At 52.8% G+C, this 22688-nt stretch overlaps 1 protein-coding gene across 6 annotated transcripts in view; it reads right to left on the minus strand.

The window, feature by feature from the left end:
- The window catches only part of SYNE3 (spectrin repeat containing nuclear envelope family member 3), a 106847-nt gene that overhangs the window by 14635 nt on the left and 69524 nt on the right, over positions 1-22688 (minus strand). For 4 of the 6 annotated variants that reach the window (XM_038545654.1, XM_038545649.1, XM_038545651.1 and 1 more), the window contains 9 exons: positions 21610-21792; positions 20170-20313; positions 19146-19280; positions 15676-15837; positions 15348-15520; positions 14801-14930; positions 13083-13241; positions 9051-9200; positions 7983-8021 (listed from right to left, as the gene is read on the minus strand). In XM_038545654.1, the coding sequence (XP_038401582.1) occupies positions 7983-8021; positions 9051-9200; positions 13083-13241; positions 14801-14930; positions 15348-15520; positions 15676-15837; positions 19146-19280; positions 20170-20313; positions 21610-21792 (1275 nt within the window). Of the gene's footprint in view, positions 1-4121; positions 4193-7982; positions 8022-9050; positions 9201-13082; positions 13242-14800; positions 14931-15347; positions 15521-15675; positions 15838-19145; positions 19281-20169; positions 20314-21609; positions 21793-22688 lie in introns of all 6 variants that reach the window. The other 2 variants (XM_038545653.1, XM_038545652.1) reach the window with 1 other exon arrangement.

Raw genomic sequence — 22688 nt, forward strand, 5'->3', positions numbered from 1 at the left:
GAGACCCGGGATCGAATATCGAATCCCATATCAGGCTCCCGGTGCATGGAGCCTGCTTCTCCCTCTGCCTGTGTCTCTGCCTCTCTCTCTCTCTCTGTGACTATCATAAGTAAATAAATAAAAATTAAAAAAAAAAAAAAAGCACTGGCTTCCTTAAATGCCATCTCAACAGTCCCTCAAGGGCCCTCCTGCCACTGGGCCTTTGCACAGGCTATCCCTTCTGTCTGGAATACTAATCTCCCTCCTTTGTCTAATGCACCTGGTGAGTTTCTACTGATCACTCGAATTTCAGCCTGTGAGTGGCTTCCTCGGGGGGACCGTCCCTGCCGTAGACCACAATAGCCCCATTACACATTTTCATAGCCCCAGTACCTTTCCTTTGGATGACTGATTAAAGTCTGTGGTCCCCTTGACTCCCCTTGACCTTAATTTTGTTCAACAAATATGTGCTGAATGAATGAAACAGTGAATGAAAGAGTCCCTCCTCCCTTCCTGGGCATCTGACCACCTGTTGCTCCCTTGGTGCCCATCGTGTGAGCACGCAGGTAGGCACTGACCACTGGCTGTGGCTGTTCTCACTGCTCAGAGGCTCTGCCATTGATGGACACCCCGAGCACAGGCCCCAGGCCCAGCGGCTTTTGTTCTGCCCCCCTACCCAGCCCCGGTCTCCCTGCGAGGTCACACAGACAGGCCCACAGCACCAGTATCGTTCCACGCCCAGGCTCTGCCCACCATCCTGCGTGGCATTCTCACAGGGAACAACTTAGCCACACCACCAATGAGGGTCAGCCCAGGCCCGGGGTTGCCAGTCAGCCTTGAGCTGTTGAATCTGGTCCCATCCTGAGCCGGGGCTCCGAGTATGGGAGTCACACTGCATCACCCCTGGGGCTCGCAGGGGCTTTCCTGGGTGCAGGCGGGTGCTCCTTCACCACCACAAAGGTGCTTCCAGGCCACCGCCAAGAGTGATGGGCAGGGGCCAGCTTTCCTCTGTTAACTCAAGACGGGCCAGCCCCCAGGCCTCCGTGATGTTCTCACTAGCAATTTGTCTGGTCCCTGAGGGTCCCTCTGGTGGCCTGCAGTGCCACATGCAGACTGGCTTCCTTTCCCTGGGTTTCCCTCATAAGGGGACCCCTCCCCATCTGTGCCAGTGGGTCTCAGGGCGGCCAGGGTTTCCTGGGCTGGGGCCTGCTCACCATGCCTGTGATCATTTCCTCACTAACTGCTCACTGCCGAAGCACCGAGGTAGCCCCAGATTCACCTCCTGTGAGACCTCAGGGGCTCTGGACAGTTGCCAGGCAGGGACAGGATGGCTGGCAATGGCTGGGGTGGGGCTAGGTTCATTTTATCTCCTCCCCGGGAGGCTCTGCACATGATGGTCAGGCCACAGATAGTATTTTTCCAGAACCTTGAGTTGGTTTTGGAGGGAGATGGGAGGTAACACCATCTGAGCTGGCTTTTAGGAGGTGGTTTAGTTAATCAGCGGCTAGGACCTCTGGACGGAGTGACCGGAGTGAGGAGAGATCTTGTCATTACTCAGGCAGGGACAGAGACTCATTTGGGAGCAGATGTATATGTATATGGCTTCTTTCCTACCCCATCCCCTCCCTTCCTTCCCTCATATGTCTCATCTGAGTTCCATCCATGGCCAAGCTCTGAGCTTAGGACCAAGGTTGGTGAAGGTCTAGGATGACCTGGAGACATCCAGCTTGGGAATGTGAGTGGTTATGATGTTTTTCACTGATGCAGGGACCAGGCTTTGGTTGGGTGCAGGGAATACAAGGAGGTCAGCTTTGGACATGCTCAGTCCAAGGGTCTATGGGACTCCCAAGTAGGCATCCAGCAGATGGTCGGGCCTTTGGGACTGAAGCCAGAAGGGAGACCTGGACTGGACAGATGGACCCAAGAGAGCGGGAGGCCTGGAGTCAGCAGCAGATGCAACTGCCCAGATGGGTCATGGGAAGAAAGAGGCTGCAGAAAGCCCCATAGATCCAACCACTGAAGAAAGAGGCCCTATATTTCCAGCGTCTCTAAGCAGTGCCCCACAGATGACTTATTAATTACAAACCAAAGGACAGCACTGTACAGGGGAGAAGCCTGGCAGGCACCCCCTTAGTCACGTGGTCAGAGTTAGCATCAGTGATGTTGGGGCCATAGTAACATCGTGTGTCTCCCAGGAAGACGCGCGAAGAACACAGCATCCCTTCTATGACATTCCTGCCAGAAATGCACAGCCCGATTCCAACTGCAAGGAGTTATCAGGGAAATGTGCCTTGAGGGACATCTTATAAAATCTCTGACCTGGACTCAAGGTAAAGGTCAAGAAAGATGGAAGAGTAGTTCTAGCCTTGAGGAAACCAAAGACATCTGCCAGCTGAATGCAATGGGTGGCCCTGGACTGGACCCAGCACGGAGGAGAGAAGCCTATTAAAAGGCCATAAGTGGAATATTAATATGATGGAATATTACTCGGTGACAGAAAGAAATGAGTTATCAAGCAAGCCAAAAACCAGACAGGAGCCTTAAATGCATATTATCAAGCGAAAGATGCCAATCTGAGAAGGCTCCATTCCGTCTGATGCCAGCTCTATGATGTTCTGGCAAAAACAAAACCATAAAACAGAAAGTGGTTTCCAGGGGATGGGCTGGGGGAGGCATGATAGGTGGCACATGGGGATTTTTAGGGCGGTGAGGCTGCTCTGTAGGGTAGGAGGATGGAAGAAACGTGCTATTACACATTTATCAAAATCCATAGAATACACAACACAAAAAGCGACCCCTGACATAAACTACGAATTTCAGTTAATAGCGATGCGGCAATATTGGCTCAGTGATTGTAACCCACAGACCGTAGAAATGCAAGATGTTAATAATAAGGGAGGAACCCTCCGTATGATCCACTCGATTTTTCTATGAACCTAAAACTGCTCCCCCAAAAAATCTCTATTAATTTTTTAAAAGGCTATGGAGGCAGCTTTAAAATTTTGAATGTGGGCTCTGCCTTCAGTAAGGGAATTTCATCCACACTGGGTTTTGTCTACACCCAGTATGTGAACTGGGAGAAGTAAAGAGAGAGGAACCCACGAGAGTGAGGAGAACAGGAATGGCTGTGGGCGGGGAGCGCGGTCACCAACCCGGCTGCCCAGAGGCCAGAGACACGCTCACTGGGCGTCGTGAAGCAGTAGCTCCTGTGACGTGGCTGGGGTGAATTTCAGAGGAGCGGGGGTGCCCAGGGCAGGGGTGCTGGGTGATGGGAAGATGAGCACAGAGAGCTTGCCTGGATTTCTGAAGTCAAAGACAGGTTTCAAAAACTTGATGTCAGAAGAGTTTGCATGGACTGTGGACTCTCTCTCTCTCTTTCTTAAAATTTTATTTCTTTTTTTTTTAATTTTTATTTATTTATGATAGTCACAGAGAGAGAGAGAGAGGCAGAGACACAGGCAGACGGAGAAGCAGGCTCCATGCACCGGGAGCCCGACGTGGGATTCGATCCCAGGTCTCCAGGATCGCACCCTGGGCCAAAGGCAGGCGCCAAACCACTGCGCCACCCAGGGATCCCATCTTTCTTAAAATTTTATTTCTTTATTTGACAGAAAACGAGAGAGAGACAGCACAAGCAGGCAGGGGGAGAAGCAGGCTCGATCCCAGGACCCCGGGATCATGACCTGAGCTGAAGGTTAACTGACTGAGCCACCCGGGCGCCCTGCGTGGACTCTTTCATATGCAGGCAGTAGCCAGTCGCTTCTGGGCTCGGGGGACAGACAGGCAGACAGGGCCCTGGTATAACACAGCACACAGGTTGAGGCCCATCCCGGGCTGTCTCCTTTTCAGGGTCAGAGACTGCAGATCCCCAGCAAAGCCCAGCCCCTTGGCCAAACTTAGCCCCCAAAGCGACACAGTGAATCACAGGGCGACCAAGTCAAGTCACATCTCCTCTGCCCCCACGCCAATCGGGCCTGCTCTCATGGATGGAGAAGGTGCCAAGAGGCCGTGCTGCTCCCACTAAAAGGAGAAGGTGTTTGTGAGCAGCAAAGCCCAGGCAGGTGAGCATTCCAGTGTGGTGCCTGGCACACAGCAGAGATTTTTTTTTTTTTTAAAATCATAGTTATCATGAAGACGCTTACCATCTAACGTGGGAAACTCACTAAGGCTTCCTGAGACTCCGCAGCAGAGTATTTCGTCTCATCTGGGATGCCTGTTGTGAGGTGTGTCATTATTAATATCACAAACCACTCAGAAAGGACACAACCAGCCAAGGTGGAGCCTCTGACCGGAGACTCCTCATAAACCTGGGGTACCTGGGGGCCCGTGCCTTCCGCACCAGGGGAAATGGAAAGGGGAGAACGAGGAGATATGAGGTATCATCTTGGTGCTGCGTGAAGCGAGGGGGATTCCTCTTCTCTGCGAATGTGAACTGCAGCCTGGAGCTCCCAGAGGCTGGGCATTTGCATTTACACAAGCAGTGTGAGCCAAGGGAACACAAAACAGAACGCCACCCGCAAGCAAAGATTTTCAAGCCCAAATCCTCGCTGAAAGGAGTAATCATAATAAGCCACCCAATATTCCAGAAACATGAAAATGTGAAAAATCGTGAGCCTTAAGACCTACGAGATACGATCAAATAAATAGGATGCTGCTTTGGGTCGCTCCATGTCTGGGGCGACATCCCCAGAGCTCCCAGCGTGCACGGGAGGTGTTTGCTCTCCGCTCCCGCAAACTGGCACACTTGGCCCTGCCCCACTTCACCCAGGCAAACAGAAACACTGGCAAATCTGTTCTTCAACTCAAAGTTTGCCTCAAGAAGGACTGCACCACCTCCCCGGGCCAAGGCAGGGATTCAGCTGACTCACGGCCCAATTGCAATTTAAAAAGCAATTACATTTCATGTGCCTGAATGCTGCAGGCCTGTGTATCCGGTGCCATGGAGCTGGCAAGTGTGGAGGCAGCTGCAAATTTAATAAATCTTAATTATCATGTTTATACAAACAAGCAGGCTGAAGCCATTGACGTCGTTGGAGCTTTCAATGACTTGGTGCACGGAGAGAAAAAAAAAGTGTGGAGAACCAACTGCTCATAAATAATTAGCTTTGGGGCAGTTTTTTCCCCTTTCCTTTTGGACTAAAAATCACATATGAAATATTTTTAAGCTGGCAAGATTACAAGGCCTGAAGACAGAGTCTATATTTTGCCTGTTAGGCCTGTGTGCGTGTGTGCACGCGTGCTCGTGTGCACATAGGTGAATGCACATACGGTGAGCAGCAAAAACCACACGAGGGAGGTGTCCTCCCACCCCCTAGAAGTATTATTGTTGCCTTTGTTCTCATTAAGATAAGCAGGGGCAGGGGCACAGAAGTCTTACATGGCAGTTATGAATCCACTGTGTTCAGGCTGTTACAAGAACTCTGCCTACTGTTAGCTCAGTGGACCCTGTTTCTGTTCATCGGAAAACTGTGGCCGAGTGACTCGTCAACAGTCACACCCGCTAATGGTGGATCCTAAATTCAAATCCAGTTCGCCAAGCCGTGGTTCTCAGAGTGTGGTCCCAGGCCAGCAGTAGCAGTGTCACCTGGGACCCTACTAGAAATGCAGGTTCTTGGGCCACCTTAGACCCAATGAATCAAAAACTCAGGGTGGGACCCAGAAATCTGTGCTTACTTGGTCACATAAGTGAGCCCAAGATGACCTCTTGCACATCGGTTTGCAGGCTGCTTACCTCTTCACAGCGGGCTTCACAGAAGCCAGCCTGCCAGCACCAAACTCAAATTTTCACATATCCAATTATTTTAAACATAGCCTGAATAAGCCTATTCTTTAGCCACGTAGAGCCTCCTTGCTTTGCATACCCTACAAAAGTGTGCCCAACATCTGCCCCTATAAAGACCCCAATCCACTGCTGCCCTTTGGAGCACCTGCCCCAGAGATGGGCCACTACGCAGAGCACCACAGTCTGGACCTGCGAGCCCTTCCTCCTAGGTACCCTCACCCAGCCAGGACGGGTTGTTCACCAGGGCAGGTCTCTGCTCTCATGCTCACTGGTGGATCCCAAGTGCCCAAATCAGTGCTTGGCACAAAATCAGTGCTCAGGAAATCCTTGGGAATGAATGAATGAATGAATGAATGAGAGACAACAAATGAACACAGGGCTGTGGATACTCCACATTAAGCCAATCACAGGCTGCCAGGAAACTGAGCCTGCTCTGGAGGCCTGGTGTCCACAACCACGTGCCCCCCCTACTCAGAGGCATTCAGTAAGCACTTACTGTGTGCAATGCATCAGGGGACCCAGACAGGACTCCCATGGATTGTGCCTGGGAGCTCCAGATCAGATGGGGGCTCCCCAGTGAGGACCTTAAAGTGTGGAGGCCTCCAGGAGCCACGAGGCTGCACTGTGTGAGCCACCCCCCCCCCCCCGTTCCTTCCTGATGCTCTTGTCCCTTTCTTGAGGAGGCTCTCTGTTATTCCAAATGGAGGGGGCAGGGGAGGAGACCAGGACTTTGGTCTCTCTGAAGAATTCTACAAACAACAGTTCACACCACCTACAGAATTCATTCATGAAGTAACGGCAGCATTGATAGTTCCATTTTACAGGTAGGGAAAGTAAGCCCCAAGAGGCAAAGTGACTTGCCCAAAGCCATAAAGTTAGATGATGCACTAGGCCCAAAGCACGGCATTGGTCTTGCGACTGCCCCACGCAGTCCAGGGGACACTCACTCTCTTGCATGTGGGAGACATGAATAGCAGCTGGGGTGGGGGAGGTTCCTGGGTGGCTCAGTGGTTGAGCATCTGCCTTCAGCTTAGGGCATGATCTTGGGGTCCTAGGATCGAGTCCTGCATCGGGTTCCCTGCAGGGAGCCTGCTTCTCCCTCTGCCTGTGTCTCTGTCTCTCTCTCTGTGTGTTCTCTCATGAATAAATAAATAAAATCCTAAAAAAATTAAAAAAAAAAAAAAAAAGCAGCCTGAGACCAAGAAGAAATCCTGCAAGGCACCTGGAAACAGATGCCATGGCATTAGGGATCTTGAGGAACCCAGAGCTCTTTGGAGCAGAGCATACTGAAAGCTCCCTTCATTATGGGCCAGTGCTCGGCAGAAAAACCAGTGTGTTCCCTTGGAAAAGGTGACGTCAATTTACACTGGGTTTTCCCTGAAGTGGGGACACCCACCAGGGATGTGGTCTCCAAAGCACAGTGTGGAAAGTCAAGATACGGGCTTTGGAGCCCGAGGCCAGAGACCACCCAGAAGCTGCACACCTGTGCTGAGCGAACCATTCCAATCCTGTCATGCCTCAGTTTCCCTATGCTCAAGTGGAGGGAATAATGCCTCTTGGAGTGTTGATGGGAATGTTACATGAGATGCCCTAACCACGACTCAGGACAATTCCTGGCACACAGTGGACAGTCACCATGTAGCATCTAGAGTAACAGTAATTATTCCTCATTATGATTATTATTATTATTACTGCTGTTACTGTGACTGCTTCGGCCTGCAAGCACACGGGAGGGGCTCTGAGCACTTCTTGGCGGGCCTACATGGAAACACCTGCTGGTGGAACAGGACAGGCACAGCCATGCCTGCTCTTTTGTCTTCCACTGAGCCCCGTATGCCCCCCCACTGCTCCGTGGCCACACGATCCAGGGTGCCTGGAATGGTCCGGGTTTCCTGAGACAGTCTGGGTTTATACCTGTTGTCACAACATAACTATCACTACTGTCCTGGTCCATTCCCACCACATGGTTTTGCCTGAAAAACTCTAGGGTCCCTCTTCTACCACGGGGGTGTCACAGCTGAGTACATTCTGCATGTTCCTGGGGCTTCCTAAGGACCCCGGGGGCCCAGCACAGGGTAGCCCAGAGCTCATTCCCTAGAAATGTTCCTCGGGCCTCATGGAACCTTCCAGAAAGCCCAGGAGTTCGGCTTCAGCATCGCAGGCCTACCAACCTCCAGACGCCCTGCCCTCTAGCGTGTGGAACAGATGGCAGACACCGTACCTTTTGGAATCCGGTCGGCTCCCCTGGAGAACTCTGTGTCTGTTATTTTCGGGAAGGAGAGGAAAAGGGGAAAAAAGACGTTAAGTGAGTGAAACTCAAATCCCAACAGAGCCTGTAATGGAATATTCGTTCTGTCAGGGGAATGTTTCTTTAAAACTTCTGGTCATCTGGATAGGCTGAACCAGCAGGTGATTCGATTTAATGAGCTTTTTAACGCACTGCAGGCCCAGGTGGGATTCCGTCTGGGAAGGCCTGGGCCGGGGCCACCTGGCCGGGGCTGCGCTGACACCTAGTGGCCAGGACAGCTGCTGCGGGGACCGCTGAGCTGGCTTGGACGCTTGGCATCTGGGGTCTGAGGGCCCAAGGGGCCCTCGGAGGCCATCTCAAACAGCCCCCCATCGCGAGCTAACCCTTGAGCCTCAGTTTCCCCCATTGCTTATTAGGGAATAACAAGAGTACCTCCTTTATAGGGTTCTTATGAGGACATCGCATGTCGCAAAGCCTCTCATGGCTATTGCTATTGTTTTGCTTAGGGTGGACACGGGGACACAAAAGGGGAAGGCACTTGTTCTGCATCTAGAGCGAAGGAGTGGAGGAGCAGGGCTGGATCCCAGGGCCCCGGGGGAGCACTCTCCTCTATCGCGCCTTCCACAGCGGGGCGTGCTCAGTGCTGGCTCTACTCCGTGACCCCAGGAGTTGGGATTCTCAGAGTCTCGGCTCTCCCTTTAGAGACTGGAGATGGTGACTCTGCCGTAAGGACTAAACGGGGTCCTGAAGGTTTCAACTCGCTAGATGCCGAAGTGCTCCCCGAACATTAACATGATGGCTACTGCCGTCACTCCTGGAGCATCGGCCACAAGGGGTGGCAAGATGGCCACATGACACCTCGCAAGCCAAGCACCTAGGACCTGTGAGCCTCTGTCGCCTCTCTTGGAGTGGTCACCTCAGTCTGGTGAGTGGAGGCACAGGGCAGAGTGCGTGTGGCCCAGCGAAGTCTCCCCAGATGAGCCCAGGCTCAGCCAGAGTCCCACCCCTGGAGCCCAGGACCTGGGCTTCCTCAGCACCTACCAGCAGGTAGCCAGAGTCCTTGAGTTTGGACTTGTACAGCATCCACCGGTAACGCAGGTCTTCCAGTTCGTCTGAGGTCCCCCTTGCTGGCCCGAGATGAAGGAGGTCCTCGAAGAGTTGCTGACCTTCTGGTACCCGAGTCTCCAGCTCCTGTGGGGAAAAGGCACAGCTGCACTGCTGACCTCCACGGTCATTTCCATTTCTGACATTCTAGAACCAAGTCCTCCGGAGCGCTTGACATAAGAGTTGCCATCATTATAAAAGCTACCATTGATGAACATGCTTTTCTGTTGGCATGTTTAAGCCTGACAGAGTGCTATTGGGATTGGACAGATGTTTCTATCCAAATATAGTACTGTGTCACCCCAGGATGGCACCTTTCATCATCAGGACTCCCAAGGGGCAGTGATGTGGGGTTATGAGTGGAGCTCTAACTCTGAGCATGTGGGTCTAAATTCTGGCTTTGTAGCCTACTTTCACCCCATCCTACTCGTAATGCGATATGGGCAGTTTGCTTAGCTTCACAGAACCCACTAGAATGTAAGCTCTACAAGAGTAAGGGGGCTTAACCTGGGGCAATTGCAAGTCACCTCTGATATGGCTGGAGTTGGCAGTGGTGGCAAGAAGTGTGAGCTGTGGCCAAATGTGAGGTAGGAGGTATGTAGGGAGGACCTTCTGGTCATAGTCAAATTGACTATGGTAGTTGGACCAAACCTGTCACTGAGGACAAAGTATTAAAAACACTTAAAGGGCATCAAAGAGTTAGCAAGAGAGAGAGGCACCTCAGGCTAAAACCCAGGAAAGGAAGTAAAGCCAGTGTTCAGGCCTGCTTTTGTCAATCTGGAAGAAACAGTTGTGAAACAGATCATGCTTTTGCCAGCCCCACAGGGCTATGGAGACAAAGGTCAAGGTCTGGGCTCTGCAGAGGTGGAGACTCTCATAACCTGCTTCCCCTGTGGCTGAGACTCTTAAAGGTGAATCAGAAATAAGCTCACACCCTATGTGCACTGCAGTCCAGCTCCAAGTCATCAGGGGTGCAGGGAGCCTCCAACTCTGAACTTGGATCCACTGGTTTCAGAACAATAAAGGCCTCCTTGCCTGGCAGCCACAAACAAAATCCTCTCTGGAGAAGAGATGATCCTTAATCTCAAATTAACCCTATATCTAGTTTGTCAAACACAATGCCTGGCACACAATCAAAAGTAGCTCCAAACAAGCAAGACTCCAACAACAAGAACAGGGAGAAATAACACACAGAGGAAATGCTCCTAAAATGACTCAAGATATTAGAATTATTACACACACTCAGTAGAACAGCTCTGTTTACCGTGCTTGAAGAATTAAAAGCCAGGCTTAAAAAGTTCAGCAGGGAACTGGAAGCTACACAAAGTAACACAGTGGTATTTCAAGAAAATTGGGTAGAAATTTTAGAACTGGGGAATACAGTATCAAAAGTTAAAGGCGTAACAGACGCACGTAATAGTGAATGAGACACAGCTACAGAGAGAATTAGTAAACTGGAAGGTACAGTAGAAAATGCCAACAATCTATGTAAAAAAATGTATTACATATAAATTTCAGCTTACCATTTGTTAATGAACTGGAAGACATTTTTCAGTTCAAGAATGGCAGTTTTCAATTATATGAAAAATATGACATATAAGAATGCATGTTCTCTCATTTAAATTATACTATTGGTATTTATTCACATAAACATGAACATCTAGAAAACATACACAAAAAAGGGCTAAGTCATTTAATCCAAAAGAAACAAAAGGGATAATCTTTTATTTAAAAAAAATCCAATATAAATAAATACAGATTAAAATCGACACAATATCTTCCCACTGACGAAAACTATAGGTAGCACTGTAGTTCCGATAGAGGTTTGGGTATTTTCCTTAAGCCCGAACTCAGTTATAGACTGGTGTATTGAAGAAATATTACCTAGCTTTATAAAACTTATAGAATAAAGGACTAAGAAAGATGATTTATGCATAATGCTTACCATTCCCTAGAGTCTTATTTATGGTCTCTTTTTCATGAGAATTCAGAAAAAATGTATCTGTCATTACCAATTTATCTACATCATCATGCCTCTCATCATTTTGCTTTGGCTAACAAAATCTCCCTAAAGGAATATATACTGGAATATGCATTTTATGCAATTAGGAATACAGTGAAGTGCTAAAACTATATTTAAAATATAACAGGGTAGTTTGCAAATACTATGTTGAAATTGTGTAGACAAATTTTGTTTTGCCAAACATTGTATGGACTGGGAGTGACTTTGGGATCAGAGAAACAAAAATATTTGAACTTCTTTTAATTGTAGCAAAAAAAAAAAATAGTTGATAAAAAAATATATAACAAGGTAAAAAATTGTAGCCTTATAAGTACATGTCTAATTTAATAAACCTTTTCTTTGAAATAATATTTTAATAAAAAGAAAAAAAAAAGAAAATGCCAACGGGAAGAGACCAGAGGACTAACAAGACACAAGAGAAAGTAGGAGACATAGAGCCCACAGGGAGAAAGAATATCACGTTTAAGCAGCATCATGGAAGGAGAGGAGAGGGGGGACAAGGAAGAGGGAATAGGAAAGAGACAATATCAGAGAATTTTCCCAAAAGACTCTAGACCACAGATTTCAGAATTCAGATGAATCCCAAGTAAGAGAAATGAAAAGAAATCTAAACCGTAACATTTCATAGTAAAACTGTAGAGAAATAAGAAAAAAAGGGGGGTAGGCTGGGGCCTGGTTGAGAATGACCTCATGTAATATGCTCAGGGTTGGGGGCCGGGGGTTGGACTCTATCCTGAAAGGTTTTATCAGGGGAAGGACAGAGTCAGGTTTATGATGCTGAAGGGCACTCTGGCTGCAGAGTGAACAGTGACCTGGATGGGAGCCCAACAGGAAGAAAGGAGGCCAGCTGGAGCTGATTGCCATAATCAAGGTCAGAAATGGTTAAGTATCTAGATTAATAGTGGTAGCAAGAGGGCACAGAAAAACATCCCAGAGGTGACATTCAGGAGGGCTGGAGGACTAATTAGATGTGGGAGTGAAGGAGGAAGAAGAGTTGGGGTAGAAGGATTGCAAAAATGGCCACAATGCCCCCATCCCGCCTCCCCCCTCCCATATCTATGCCCTTTGCAATATGACCTTGAGTCCTTCCCATAAAGAGGTGGAGTCTGTTTTCCCTCCCTGTGAATCTGGCTTGGCCTTGTGATCTTCTTCGTCCAACAGAATACAGGGGAAGTAATGTGCCAGTTCATCCTCTAGGCCTCAGAAGCCTTGAGCTGCCCCACAAGACAATGAGAGATGTGTGGTCCATCTCATGCCCATCCCCAGCAGCCCGCCAACTCCCAGAAGGAGAGCCCACCCAGCCGACCTATAACTGATGGCAAATCAGGGAGCCCAGCCAAGACCAGAAGCATTGCCCACACGGGCTCAGCCTAAACTGGCAACCCTCAGAATCATGAATTAAATAAACATGTGCTGTGTGAAGCCACCAACTGTTGTAATGGTTTGTTACGCAGCAATAGCTAGCTGGTATCAGAGCGGCGGTTAGTAGTGATATGTTTCAAGTTGGGGAATACAGAAGTAGGCTCAATGAATGAATGGTTCTTCTAAAGCTTTTCTAAAATATGTGAACCAAAAAAGCTTAAGAGCTATTATTTAGGGGCAGCTGGGTGGCTCCGAGGTTGAGCGTCTACCTTTGGCTCAGGGCCTGATCCCGGAGACCCGGGATCGATTCCCACATCGGGCTCCCTGCGAGGAGCCTGCTTCTCCCTCTACCTGTGTCTCTGCCTCCCTCTGTGTGTCTCTTATGAATAAATAAATAACATCTTTTAAAAAAGGAACTATTATTTATACACACGGGAAAATGGCTCATAAGCCATGTGTGTGATTGTTTTTTGTTTTTGTTTTTGTTTTATTTATTTATTTATTTTTTAAGAACTCTCTGGTAGCAAACATAACCCGGGAGGCAAACTCTGTGGAAGAAGAAGGGCCTTCCCGTGGGAACATACCCGTAGCTTCGTTTCCCTGGTCTTCAGATCCTTGGCTGTGGCCATCCTCATTGCGATGATTCTAACCAGCTTAGTGTTTTCCACCTCCAGCCACTGCTCAAAGTCCCTCAGGAGCCGGGAGAAACCTTCACGGCCGCCCTCTCCCTGGAGCAGATTCGCCTGCAGACACGCACAGCACGACCAACGCATCAGAGGTGAACACAGCCTACTGGCCCCACGGCCCCGCGTCTTGGGGGTCTGCGGTGACGCAGGGAGCCCAGGATGCTCAAAGGAGGTGCGAGAGGCCTGGGGGGAGGAGGCTCGGCTCTCCATTCAGTGTGGCCACCTTAGGAGTTGCATTCTGATTTGGCCCTGGGGATCCTGTGGGGTTGGGGTGGTCCAGGGTCTCTGCCTCGGCCCATACTCAGGGCCCCCGGGGCTGTGCCGCAGGACACAGGTGCCAGCAGACATGCAGGGACACTGTGCTTTCAGCCCCAAGCTGCAGGAGCTGCAACAAGGGATCATCGCGGTCACCTGCTGGTCTCCTGGGGGCAGCCACCCCCATTCCTAACCGGGATGGCTATAACGGTGGTCACCCTCTGCTCTGCGTGTCCCCCACCCCCGGGCTCTGTGGCCAGAGTGAGCTGTCCAAAATGCAGGGCCGTTCAGCCGAGTCCTCGGTGTGGTCGGAGGGCCCAGATTCCGGCCCTGCCTCACCCCAAGCCTGAGCCGCAGACAAGCCTTGGCCCCTGGCGCTCGTGTGGTCTCCCTCTGCGCCTCCGCACACTCGCTGTCTCCTCTGCACGGCACGCAGCCCTCCTCTCTTCTCCTCGACTCCTGCTCTGCCACGACGATTGTCCTGACCGTTCGTTTTTCCCGGGAGGACTTTGCTGGCCCAGAACTGGGTCCCGATCCCTCTGCAGCCGCTCCTACGGCGTCTGCCCCTCTGCCCTTGCCCACCGCGCTCTCTGCGAACCCTCGCTTCACTGCCTGTGGTTCCTACTTCCTTGCTCCTCGCAGCGTGGGCCGCATGGGCACCACCGCGAGCTCCGGGAAATGCAGAGTCCTGGGCCCTGCCGAAGCAGAATCTGCATTTTCCTACACCTGGGGCGCCCTGCAGTGTGAAAGGCTCTGCGCTGGAGTGGAAGTTCCTGCGGGTTCGAAGCGCTTCCGCTCCACTCAGAGCTGTACCCCGGCCCTGAGCGCAGAGCTCAGAGCACAGCGACCCTCGGCCGGTGATTTGGGGTAATACAAGAATAAGGGGCAGGATGAGAGCCGGCGTGTGGTTTTTGAAGCACGAGAAAGGAACATCTTTTCACTGTGGTTCCTTTCTTTAAAAGCCATCAGAAAGAGGGATGGACACAAGGCATATTTGAAAAAAATACAGCTTATGGCATAAAAAGAAATGTGCCCACCCTGCAAGATTTCAGTTTGCAATCTGGGGCCAGCTGGCAGCTCTCACCCTGCGGGGCCACCTGCTACTGTTTCTGAGGGGTGAGGGCCTGTCCATCCAAGGGACGCCCCTGACCTTCCCCGTGGCCTCCTGGGTCTGGGGTCTCTGTGGCCCTCTGCGCGGTGGTACAAGGAACAGGGGCAGGTTCACCCGGGAGGGGACACGGCCGCCGAGTCCTGAGCTGTGTGTGTGGCCCCAGGCAGGGAGGGAGGCTTTGTTGAAGACCAACCCCCGTCACTGACGCGGGCCCCGGTCTCCCCCTGGAAGCCCCACCGGGTAGACGCACCTGACGGGGATGCCTGGAAACAGGATTCGTGGGATCGATGACAAACCCGGCCTTTGGGATGTTGTTGGTGAAAATCATCTTCTTCCCCGAATCCACTTCCGTCCTCTGCAGCTGCTGGTTTCTGATGAGGCTGAGGAGACAAACGGCCCAGGCCCCGCGGTGATGTGATGGGGACTCGTCAGGTCACAGAGGTAACAGAATTGGGGCATCACAGGGTAGGAGTCAATCCTTTGGGTTTGCTGGAACGTTCCCTGGGCACATATATTTCCAGCTTCCTACTTGAGACCTACGTGACCCTGTCATTAAAGTGCATGTACCCATTGATGCGGGGGAGGGCTGCAGGCTAACCCCCAAGCGGGACACTTCCCTGCTCCTACTGCTCCTGCTAGAATCACCCTTGGGCCAGACCGGAGACGCACGGAGGCGCCTGGTACCGCGCTTGGCACACAGCAGAACGCCAGGCACCTGTTCCACGGGGACCGCTGAGCTCCTCTCTGGATGGAAAGGGGTGTCACCCGAGAGCAGGCTCAGAGCCAGGGACCCTCACCTCAGCAGGCTTTCCTCCAGCAGCCTCAGGGCCTGCCACGATGTCGCCAGTTCCTTCAGCTCCTCCTGGACCACAGCGGCCCCTTCTGGAGAAGACTTCTTCATCACCAGCTGGCCGTGGGCTTCCACCAGGGCCAGCTGGGCCTCCTTCTCCGGGAATTCAGCCAGCAGCCTCTAAAGGACACACATGTGTGCACACACGCACACACACAGTGAGCTCTCGGGGCAGGGGTCTCTGCTCCCCAGTATGGCATCTTTGGCCTCCCAAGTCTGCTTTCTGAGCTGCAAGTGAGCTGCAACCGGCATCTCCCTGGGGAAAGACACCTTACCTCGACTTGCACCTCTCGGGACTGGGCGTCCCACGGGCCTGCCTCCTCCTGGTGTGACTCTAGCTTCTGGGTGACCATGGTGATCCACTGCTGCAGCTCCAGCAGCTCGTGGCTGAAGACACAATGTTCCTGCACGCTCTGCTGGCACCTGTCCGTGAGGTCCTGTAGCACAGCCCCCGGGCAGGGGGGCCCAAGGCACCCTGAGTGCTGTGGGCACCACTCCATCCTGCAGGACCCCCGGACCTGCCCCCGGGCAAGATGTGCCCCATGGCCCCCCGCCCAGCAGGAACACAAGAGGCTAGTCCTCTTCTGCACAGTACAGGGAATTTATTCTGGAAAGACCAGCTCTGGTTGAAAGTATCTCTGAGCCTGTCTTATCTTTTATAGACAGTTCCCTGCCTGGATGAGGGTGTGGGCCATCGGAGCTCCTGTCCACCACCGCTGTGAGAATAAATCATACACCTTTTGGGAAAACCATAGGTCAGTATCTACTAAAACTGAGCACAGACATCCCTCTGACACAACCATTTCACCTCTGAGCGTGTACGTAACAGACACAAACATACTGTCACCCAATGGCATGCGTGTGGTGCTGCTCATAACAGCCCCAAACTGGAAACTACCCAAGTGCCCATCAACAGAAGTATGGATAAATACGATGACGTATATTCAGACAATGGAATATTTTACAGCAGCAAGAACGAGCAATCTGTGCAGTAATCTAATACAACATTATGAATGACTTTCCAGCCAACATGTGGACAGCTAGAAGCCAGACACAAAAGAAAACATTAAAATAAGGTATAAAATCAGGCAAACCCAATGCATGGTGTTCCACGTCGAAAGTCAGGGTTACTTTCAGGGACCAGGAGTAGTGGGCAGTGATTGCCGGGGGCAGGAGGGGCTCTGGGGGCCTGGGGGAGCCAGCAGTATTCTGGGTCATGATCCGGGTGCCGGTAATACGGACGGGTTCAGTTTTTTAAAATCCATCAAATTGCCCACTTAGATGTTTGCTTTTTCTATATAGGTTTATACGTTGACAGTGTTTGAAAATGGTCTTGCTTTTTTTTCCCCTCTCCTCTGGGTCAGCCACTCAGCTCTCTGAGGCTGGGGCCTATCTTCTTCTCTGTATTCAGGAAAGGAGGGCGCCTGTCCTCCTGGTCACCCAACCTGGGGCCCTCCGAGGCTTCCCTCTCAGCCCACCGCAGACCAGACCTCAGGAGCTCTCTATGATCTCTCCCCAGGCCACCACAGGCCCTGCCCTCCTGCATTCCAGACACTGGCTGACACCACTGGACGCCAGGCCCACTAGAGCTGGGGACACAGAGACGGTGCGTCCCATCTTTCTGCAACAAACCAGGGATGGGAGCCTCAGCAATTGCCTAAGACTCCACTTCTCCGCACTCTCGCTACCACCACCCCTCCTGTCCTGTGTGCCTTCAATGGCCTTGGGTTGCATAGTGGGGTATGTGCCCCCGCCCCCAGGGGAGACAGGAGGATCGCCTGGGCTGTGGGAGGACTTATTAGAATTTCTTAGATTTAAAAAGCCCTAAGTACCGCAGTAATAAAAGGAGGGGCAATACTTCTTTGAAGAAATATATATTTATGTTCAGGTTCTGAACATGAAAGACTCCTAACTCTGGGAAATGAACTAGGAGTGGTGGAAGGGGAGGTGGGCAGGGGGTGGGGGTGACTGGGTGGCGGGCACTGAGGGGGGCACTTGACGGGATGAGCACTGGGTGTTATTCTGTATGTTGGCAAATTGAACACCAATAAAAAATGAATTTATTAAAAAAAGAAATATATATTTAGACAATAAATGAAGAGGCATGAGAGAATTTGAATATCAACATCCTGCAACTGCTAATCATGCTCAGTTAATGCTGCTTCTACTTATTATCACGATCGAGCTCATGCATCATTTGATGCAGGCATTAAAGCTGATGTTTGGTGTTTCTCTGGGCTCCATGGGCTCCCACGCAGCAGGGACAGTGATTCTTATTTCTCTAGGCCCCCACCTCGACCCTGAGACCGCTAGTGGCTAATTTATTAAGGGGAGTTAAATCAGTTCATCTAGACCTGATGCCTCACTTAGACCAACGGGCTTGTGCAGGTGGAGCTGCTGTGGTTGCTGTGACGACGATGGCGCAGGGGTGACCCCTGCAGATACAGTGAGAGGCGCAGGTGCTGCCATCGGGTGGGAGGTCCCCCCCATGGCCGACAAGGTTTCCCCGAACCCTACCGGTATCCACGGTGCTGAAAACCCTGCTGATCGTGACCCCAGCTCAGAGACGTTCCCTGGCTCAAGGACAAACATAGAGGTTTTCTGCAGTTCTAATAAACACACTGCTCTTCCCAGGAACGCCTCTACTCCGTCAACGGATGGAAGGCTGTGCTTTGGTTTCATTGAAACTTCACCAAAGGTTGTTCACATTTCAGAAAATCGCATAAAACAGGGGCATTTGTGGCTGCCACCCAGAGGGGGCGCGTCTTCCCTGTGGCTGCTTTCAGAACTCACGTGTTGAAAGACAGCATTTTATTTTATTTTATTCTATTTTTCACATTATAAACCAGCCAGTTTATTATTTTATTATTATTTTGCCGTCGGGTAACTTTTTACCAAGCAGACTGGTGTGCCTGCACCAGCATGAACGGTGCATGCTCTTCCCAGAAGCAGTTACGTGGAAAACCAAGTTACTATCAAGTTACTTTCAAGTATGAAAGACAGCATTTTAGTCTAACTTTCCTTTTCTCTTCTCAATCACAGGAAGGGCGTTACGTTAAATTTTAAGTTGTGCGGGGAACTCGCGCTACCCATGACTTTCGGGATGGCATGGGAATATTTGTTGTTAAAATAGGCCGGGTCCCCATAGGGTGGAGAACCCTGTTAGGCTAAGTGTTCTGGAGGCATGGCTACTGGAGGGCCGGCCCTACAAGCCCAGGGCACTTGTTGCAAATGCAGACCCAGCCCCGGTGTGAATGGGTGGTGGAAACCTGTCCTGGGCCAGTGTGGGAGCCGCCTGCACCCTGTTCCCTTCCCAGGGCTCCAGGCCCCCCCCCCAGGGCGGCCGCTAGAGGGCACTGCAGGGAGGCTCCCCGAGGCCGTGCTGCAACTTTGAACCTGCCCGCTGCACCCGGGAGCTGCTGGGGTGCGGGGTGCTGAGAGCAGCCTGTTCTGTTCCTTGGCCTCCTGGCACACCTGGAATTGTATCCGAACTTGTTTTGCTGACTCATGACTTGTCTACCCACTAGAATATAAGCCCCCGGGGGAGCAGGGGCTTTGGCTGTCCGGCCCTGCGCTGCCTTCATCCTCAGGACCCAGCACACTGCCGGGCATAATGATGGGCTGAATGAATGAGGGAGAGAAGAGAGGAAGGGGAAAAGACAAATAGAAAGGTTTGAAGGACTAAAGGAAGAAGAAAAAGCAGAGAGAGACCTGCTGTGTGTAGGATCTCGGGCGCCCCGCTTACCTCCAGACACCCCTGCAGGGCCTGGTAGTCGGTGGAAAGCTGGTCCATTTTGTGCTGGTGGCTGGGGTTCCCCTGGATGAGAGGCCTCATGGCCTCCATCTGTGCCCCCAGGTCCAGGCCCTCTTCCTGCAGCCCCTGCAGGAAAAGGAGCGAGTGAGGCTGTCCTGTTTGCCTCTTGTCATGGGAGCTGATCGGGTGGTGGTGGGGCAGGGGGTCCTCTGAGTGGGTGAGCTGGGGAGGATCCCTTCATGATGAGGCTCCCCCACCCCAGTGGCTGCACTACATGGCTGTCTGATGGGCCCCCTCTCAGAATTTTAAAAGGAGACATAAATACTCTAGGACACCAGCCTGGGACGTATCTCTGGGGGTCAAACTCCCATCTGAATTCTTACTTCATGACCACCTCTCACTATGAAGAACCACACCCCAGCTTTAGTTTCAAAGGCCCCAAATGCACCATTAAAAAAAAGTTTTGTAAATATAGTTTTATTGGGACACACCCTCTCAATGTATGCATGAGCTACGCTCGAGTCTTAAAAGGATACTTGTAAAAAAAAAAAAATAAAAATAAAAGGATACTTGTGTCACACGCATTTAAAATCCCGCAAGTTCCTTATCAAGCCGATAAGTACTGACAAGTCAGCCTGTGTATAGTCTGCCTGTGTTTTAAAACATTAATTCTCACTTTCGAAATCCGACGATTTAACTGAAGGCCTCTGTACTCATTAGGAACCCTTGGCAAAGCAATTAAAAAAAAAAATGATACCAAATACCAACGTTAGACTTTGGAATCACAGAGTAAACATCATTTTGCTGGGCTCGAGAATCAGCAGTGCGTAGGTACTAAAGGTCCCGCAGAGGCCAGAAACCACCAGATAAATCAGCAGAGATTCGGAGGAAAGGTCAGAGCTCAGGTGAGGGGCCCGGTGGCTGCTGTGCTGCGAGTCACTGCCGCAGGAGGGGAGCTGCTTCTGGGCGCAGCGGAGCCCGGAGCAGGGCCACCCGGGCCCCACCAAGCCCTTACCTGCAACCTCAGGAGCTGGGCCTGTTTCCCAGGAAGGTCGTGCCGAAACCCGTTCTCGGCTTGGACCCTGGCTTGGAGGTCCGAGAGCTTCTTCTGGAGGGGTTGGAAAGCGTCCCCAAAGTCTCTGTGCTGAGCCAGCAAGCTCTGCGGAGACACAGAATGGGCAGCATGGAAATGAAGAAGTCCTCGCAGGCACCTGTACAACCGGCCACTCACAGTCACACTGCTCTTTCCCCAGCCTTGTCCTGGCCGGCTCATACCCACTCGGGCATCACCTCCTCCGGGAAGCCTTCCCGGAGCCCTCCTTGGAATCTCCGTGCTGTCCTCACGGGACAGTTGCTCTGCTCTCTGGTACAGGACAGACGTCTCCTAACAGACGCACCAGATCCCACCAGAGGGCAGTTTTTGTAGAGCTTTATCGGGACACGGCCACAGCCACTCATTTATAGCTGCTTCCCGGCTACAGAGGCCGGGCTGTGGAGCTGCAGCCGACACCGTCCGCCCCACGAACCCTAAGATGTTTGCTGACCGTCTGCTGGGGGGGGGGGGACGGGATCCTGGACGGGAAGGAGGCTCTCAGCCAGTGCCCGGCCCCTCTCAGGGTCCCGCCGCCAACAGCTACGTTGTCACGTTAGCAGATGCTCAGCACACGTTTGGCACGCGAAAGAGTACACTCCGCACACGTGCCGCCTCGCGCCTCGGATTCAGGCTCCTCGTCCAGAAACGTGCTCCTAAAAGTACTGGCTTTCGGGTCTAGGGTGCTTTACATTCTACAGGCGATTTTCTCTGCATTTTCTGCTTTGACTCCCCTCCCACCAACCCCTCTGGAGAAGATGGTTGTGTTTGACAGCAGTGTAGACGGGGCTTGGGGGGGCAAGAGGTGGGGGAGCTGGTGGGGGAGGCATGGGTGGGGGGCAGGGGCCAGGGAGGCAGGGCTCAGGGAGGCAGGGTCAGGGAGGCAGAGGTGGGGGAGCTGGTGGGGGAGGCAGGGGTGCAGAGGAGGGGTGGGGGGCAGGGCTCAGGGAGGCAGGGGTGGGGAGGCAGGGATGGGGAGGCAGGGGTCAGTGGTCAGGGAAGCAGGGGTGGGGGGAGCTGGCTGGGGAGGCAGAGGTGGGGGGCAGGGGTCAGGGAGGCAGGGGTCAGGGAGGCAGGGGTGGGGGAGCTGGTGGGGGAGGCAGGGGTGCAGAGCAGGTGTGGGGGGCAGGGCTCAGGGAGGCAGGGGTCAGGGAGGCAGGGGTAGGGGGAGCTGGTGGGGGAGGCAGAGGTGGGGGGCAGGGGTGGGGAGGCAGGGGTGGGAGAGCTGGTGTGCAGGACAGCAGTTGGGAGTCAGGCACGTCCGTGGCACCCAGCCTAGTGGGGAGGAGCGAGGCCCGGGGCCCGAGGGCTGGCCAGGGCACCCAGTGGCGAGCCCCTCACCCCACCCCCCTGCCTGACACGTACCTGCAGCTTGCTCTTCCTCTGCAGGAGGCTGTTGTGCAGCAGGTCCCTGTCCCGCACGGAGCCGGCCACCTGCTCCAGGAGCGCCGTGGCCCTGTCGGGGCCGAAGAGGCTCCTCAGCACGTCTCTCTTCAGCTGCAGGGCGGTCAGCTGCTCCTTCAAGCGCGAGCTCTCGGCCAGGGCGGCCTAGGAGGAGCAGGGCCCCGTGAGCCTGGCTGCTGGTGCACACGCGTCCCTGCACCTGCCCGGATTGGGGGGGGGACACAGCACGCCAGGAGGCCCTGCGTTTCGGGGCCAGCCCGATTCCTCTCTTGTCCCCCACTCCCATCTCCCCCCCGAAGCCTGGGCAAGAGCCCCACCTCCCCTCCAGCCATGGCCACCGCCCGGCGACCCTTTACTCAGTGACCCCCCACCCCCGACAGCAGTGGGACCACCTCCCGGTGCTGTTTAGGACACACTGAAAGGGCTTATGGGAGCAGGAGCAGTGGGAATCCAGGAAGGCTCCCCAGAGGAGGTGACAGCCATGGAGTCGTGTTGTGTGGGAGCTCGCCAGGTGAAGGAGGGACCTAAAGGAGACTTATGGGATGAGTGGCAGGCTCCTGCGCAGCCGGAAGCTCTGCACAGCCCAGGCCCCACCTCCCCCAGGAAGCCTGCCCTGACCACATCCCCAGCCTGCGCTCACTCTTCCCACCCCCAAGCCCTGGGCCAAGCCTCAGGGTCCTGCCGATTGGGGTCAGCACCTCTTGCTGCTCTGAGGACCCAGGTCCCGGGGGCCAAGGGTCTTGTCTTTGGCTGGCCAGAGTCCTTCCGTTTACACCTGTGATGTTACTGAGACGCTGAGCTAGCCACGGGGCTGGGAAGGGAGAGCAGAGACCCCCGCCAGGTAGGGAACTGCGAGGCAGAAAGTGATCATTTCCCTTCAAGTCTCCACAGAGCCCTGTGGGCGTTCGAGGCAGAGCTCAACACTCCCAGTTGGGGAAATCCGAGAAGGCTCCATAGAGGAGGCAGCTTTGCCAACAGCTGGGACGGCAGAGAGAGTCCCCAGGGGAAGGGCAGCATAATCACAGCTGACACGGCTGGAC

This window comes from Canis lupus, chromosome 8 (genome assembly GCF_011100685.1).
Source record: "Canis lupus familiaris isolate Mischka breed German Shepherd chromosome 8, alternate assembly UU_Cfam_GSD_1.0, whole genome shotgun sequence".
Classification (NCBI taxonomy): domain Eukaryota; kingdom Metazoa; phylum Chordata; class Mammalia; order Carnivora; family Canidae; genus Canis; species Canis lupus.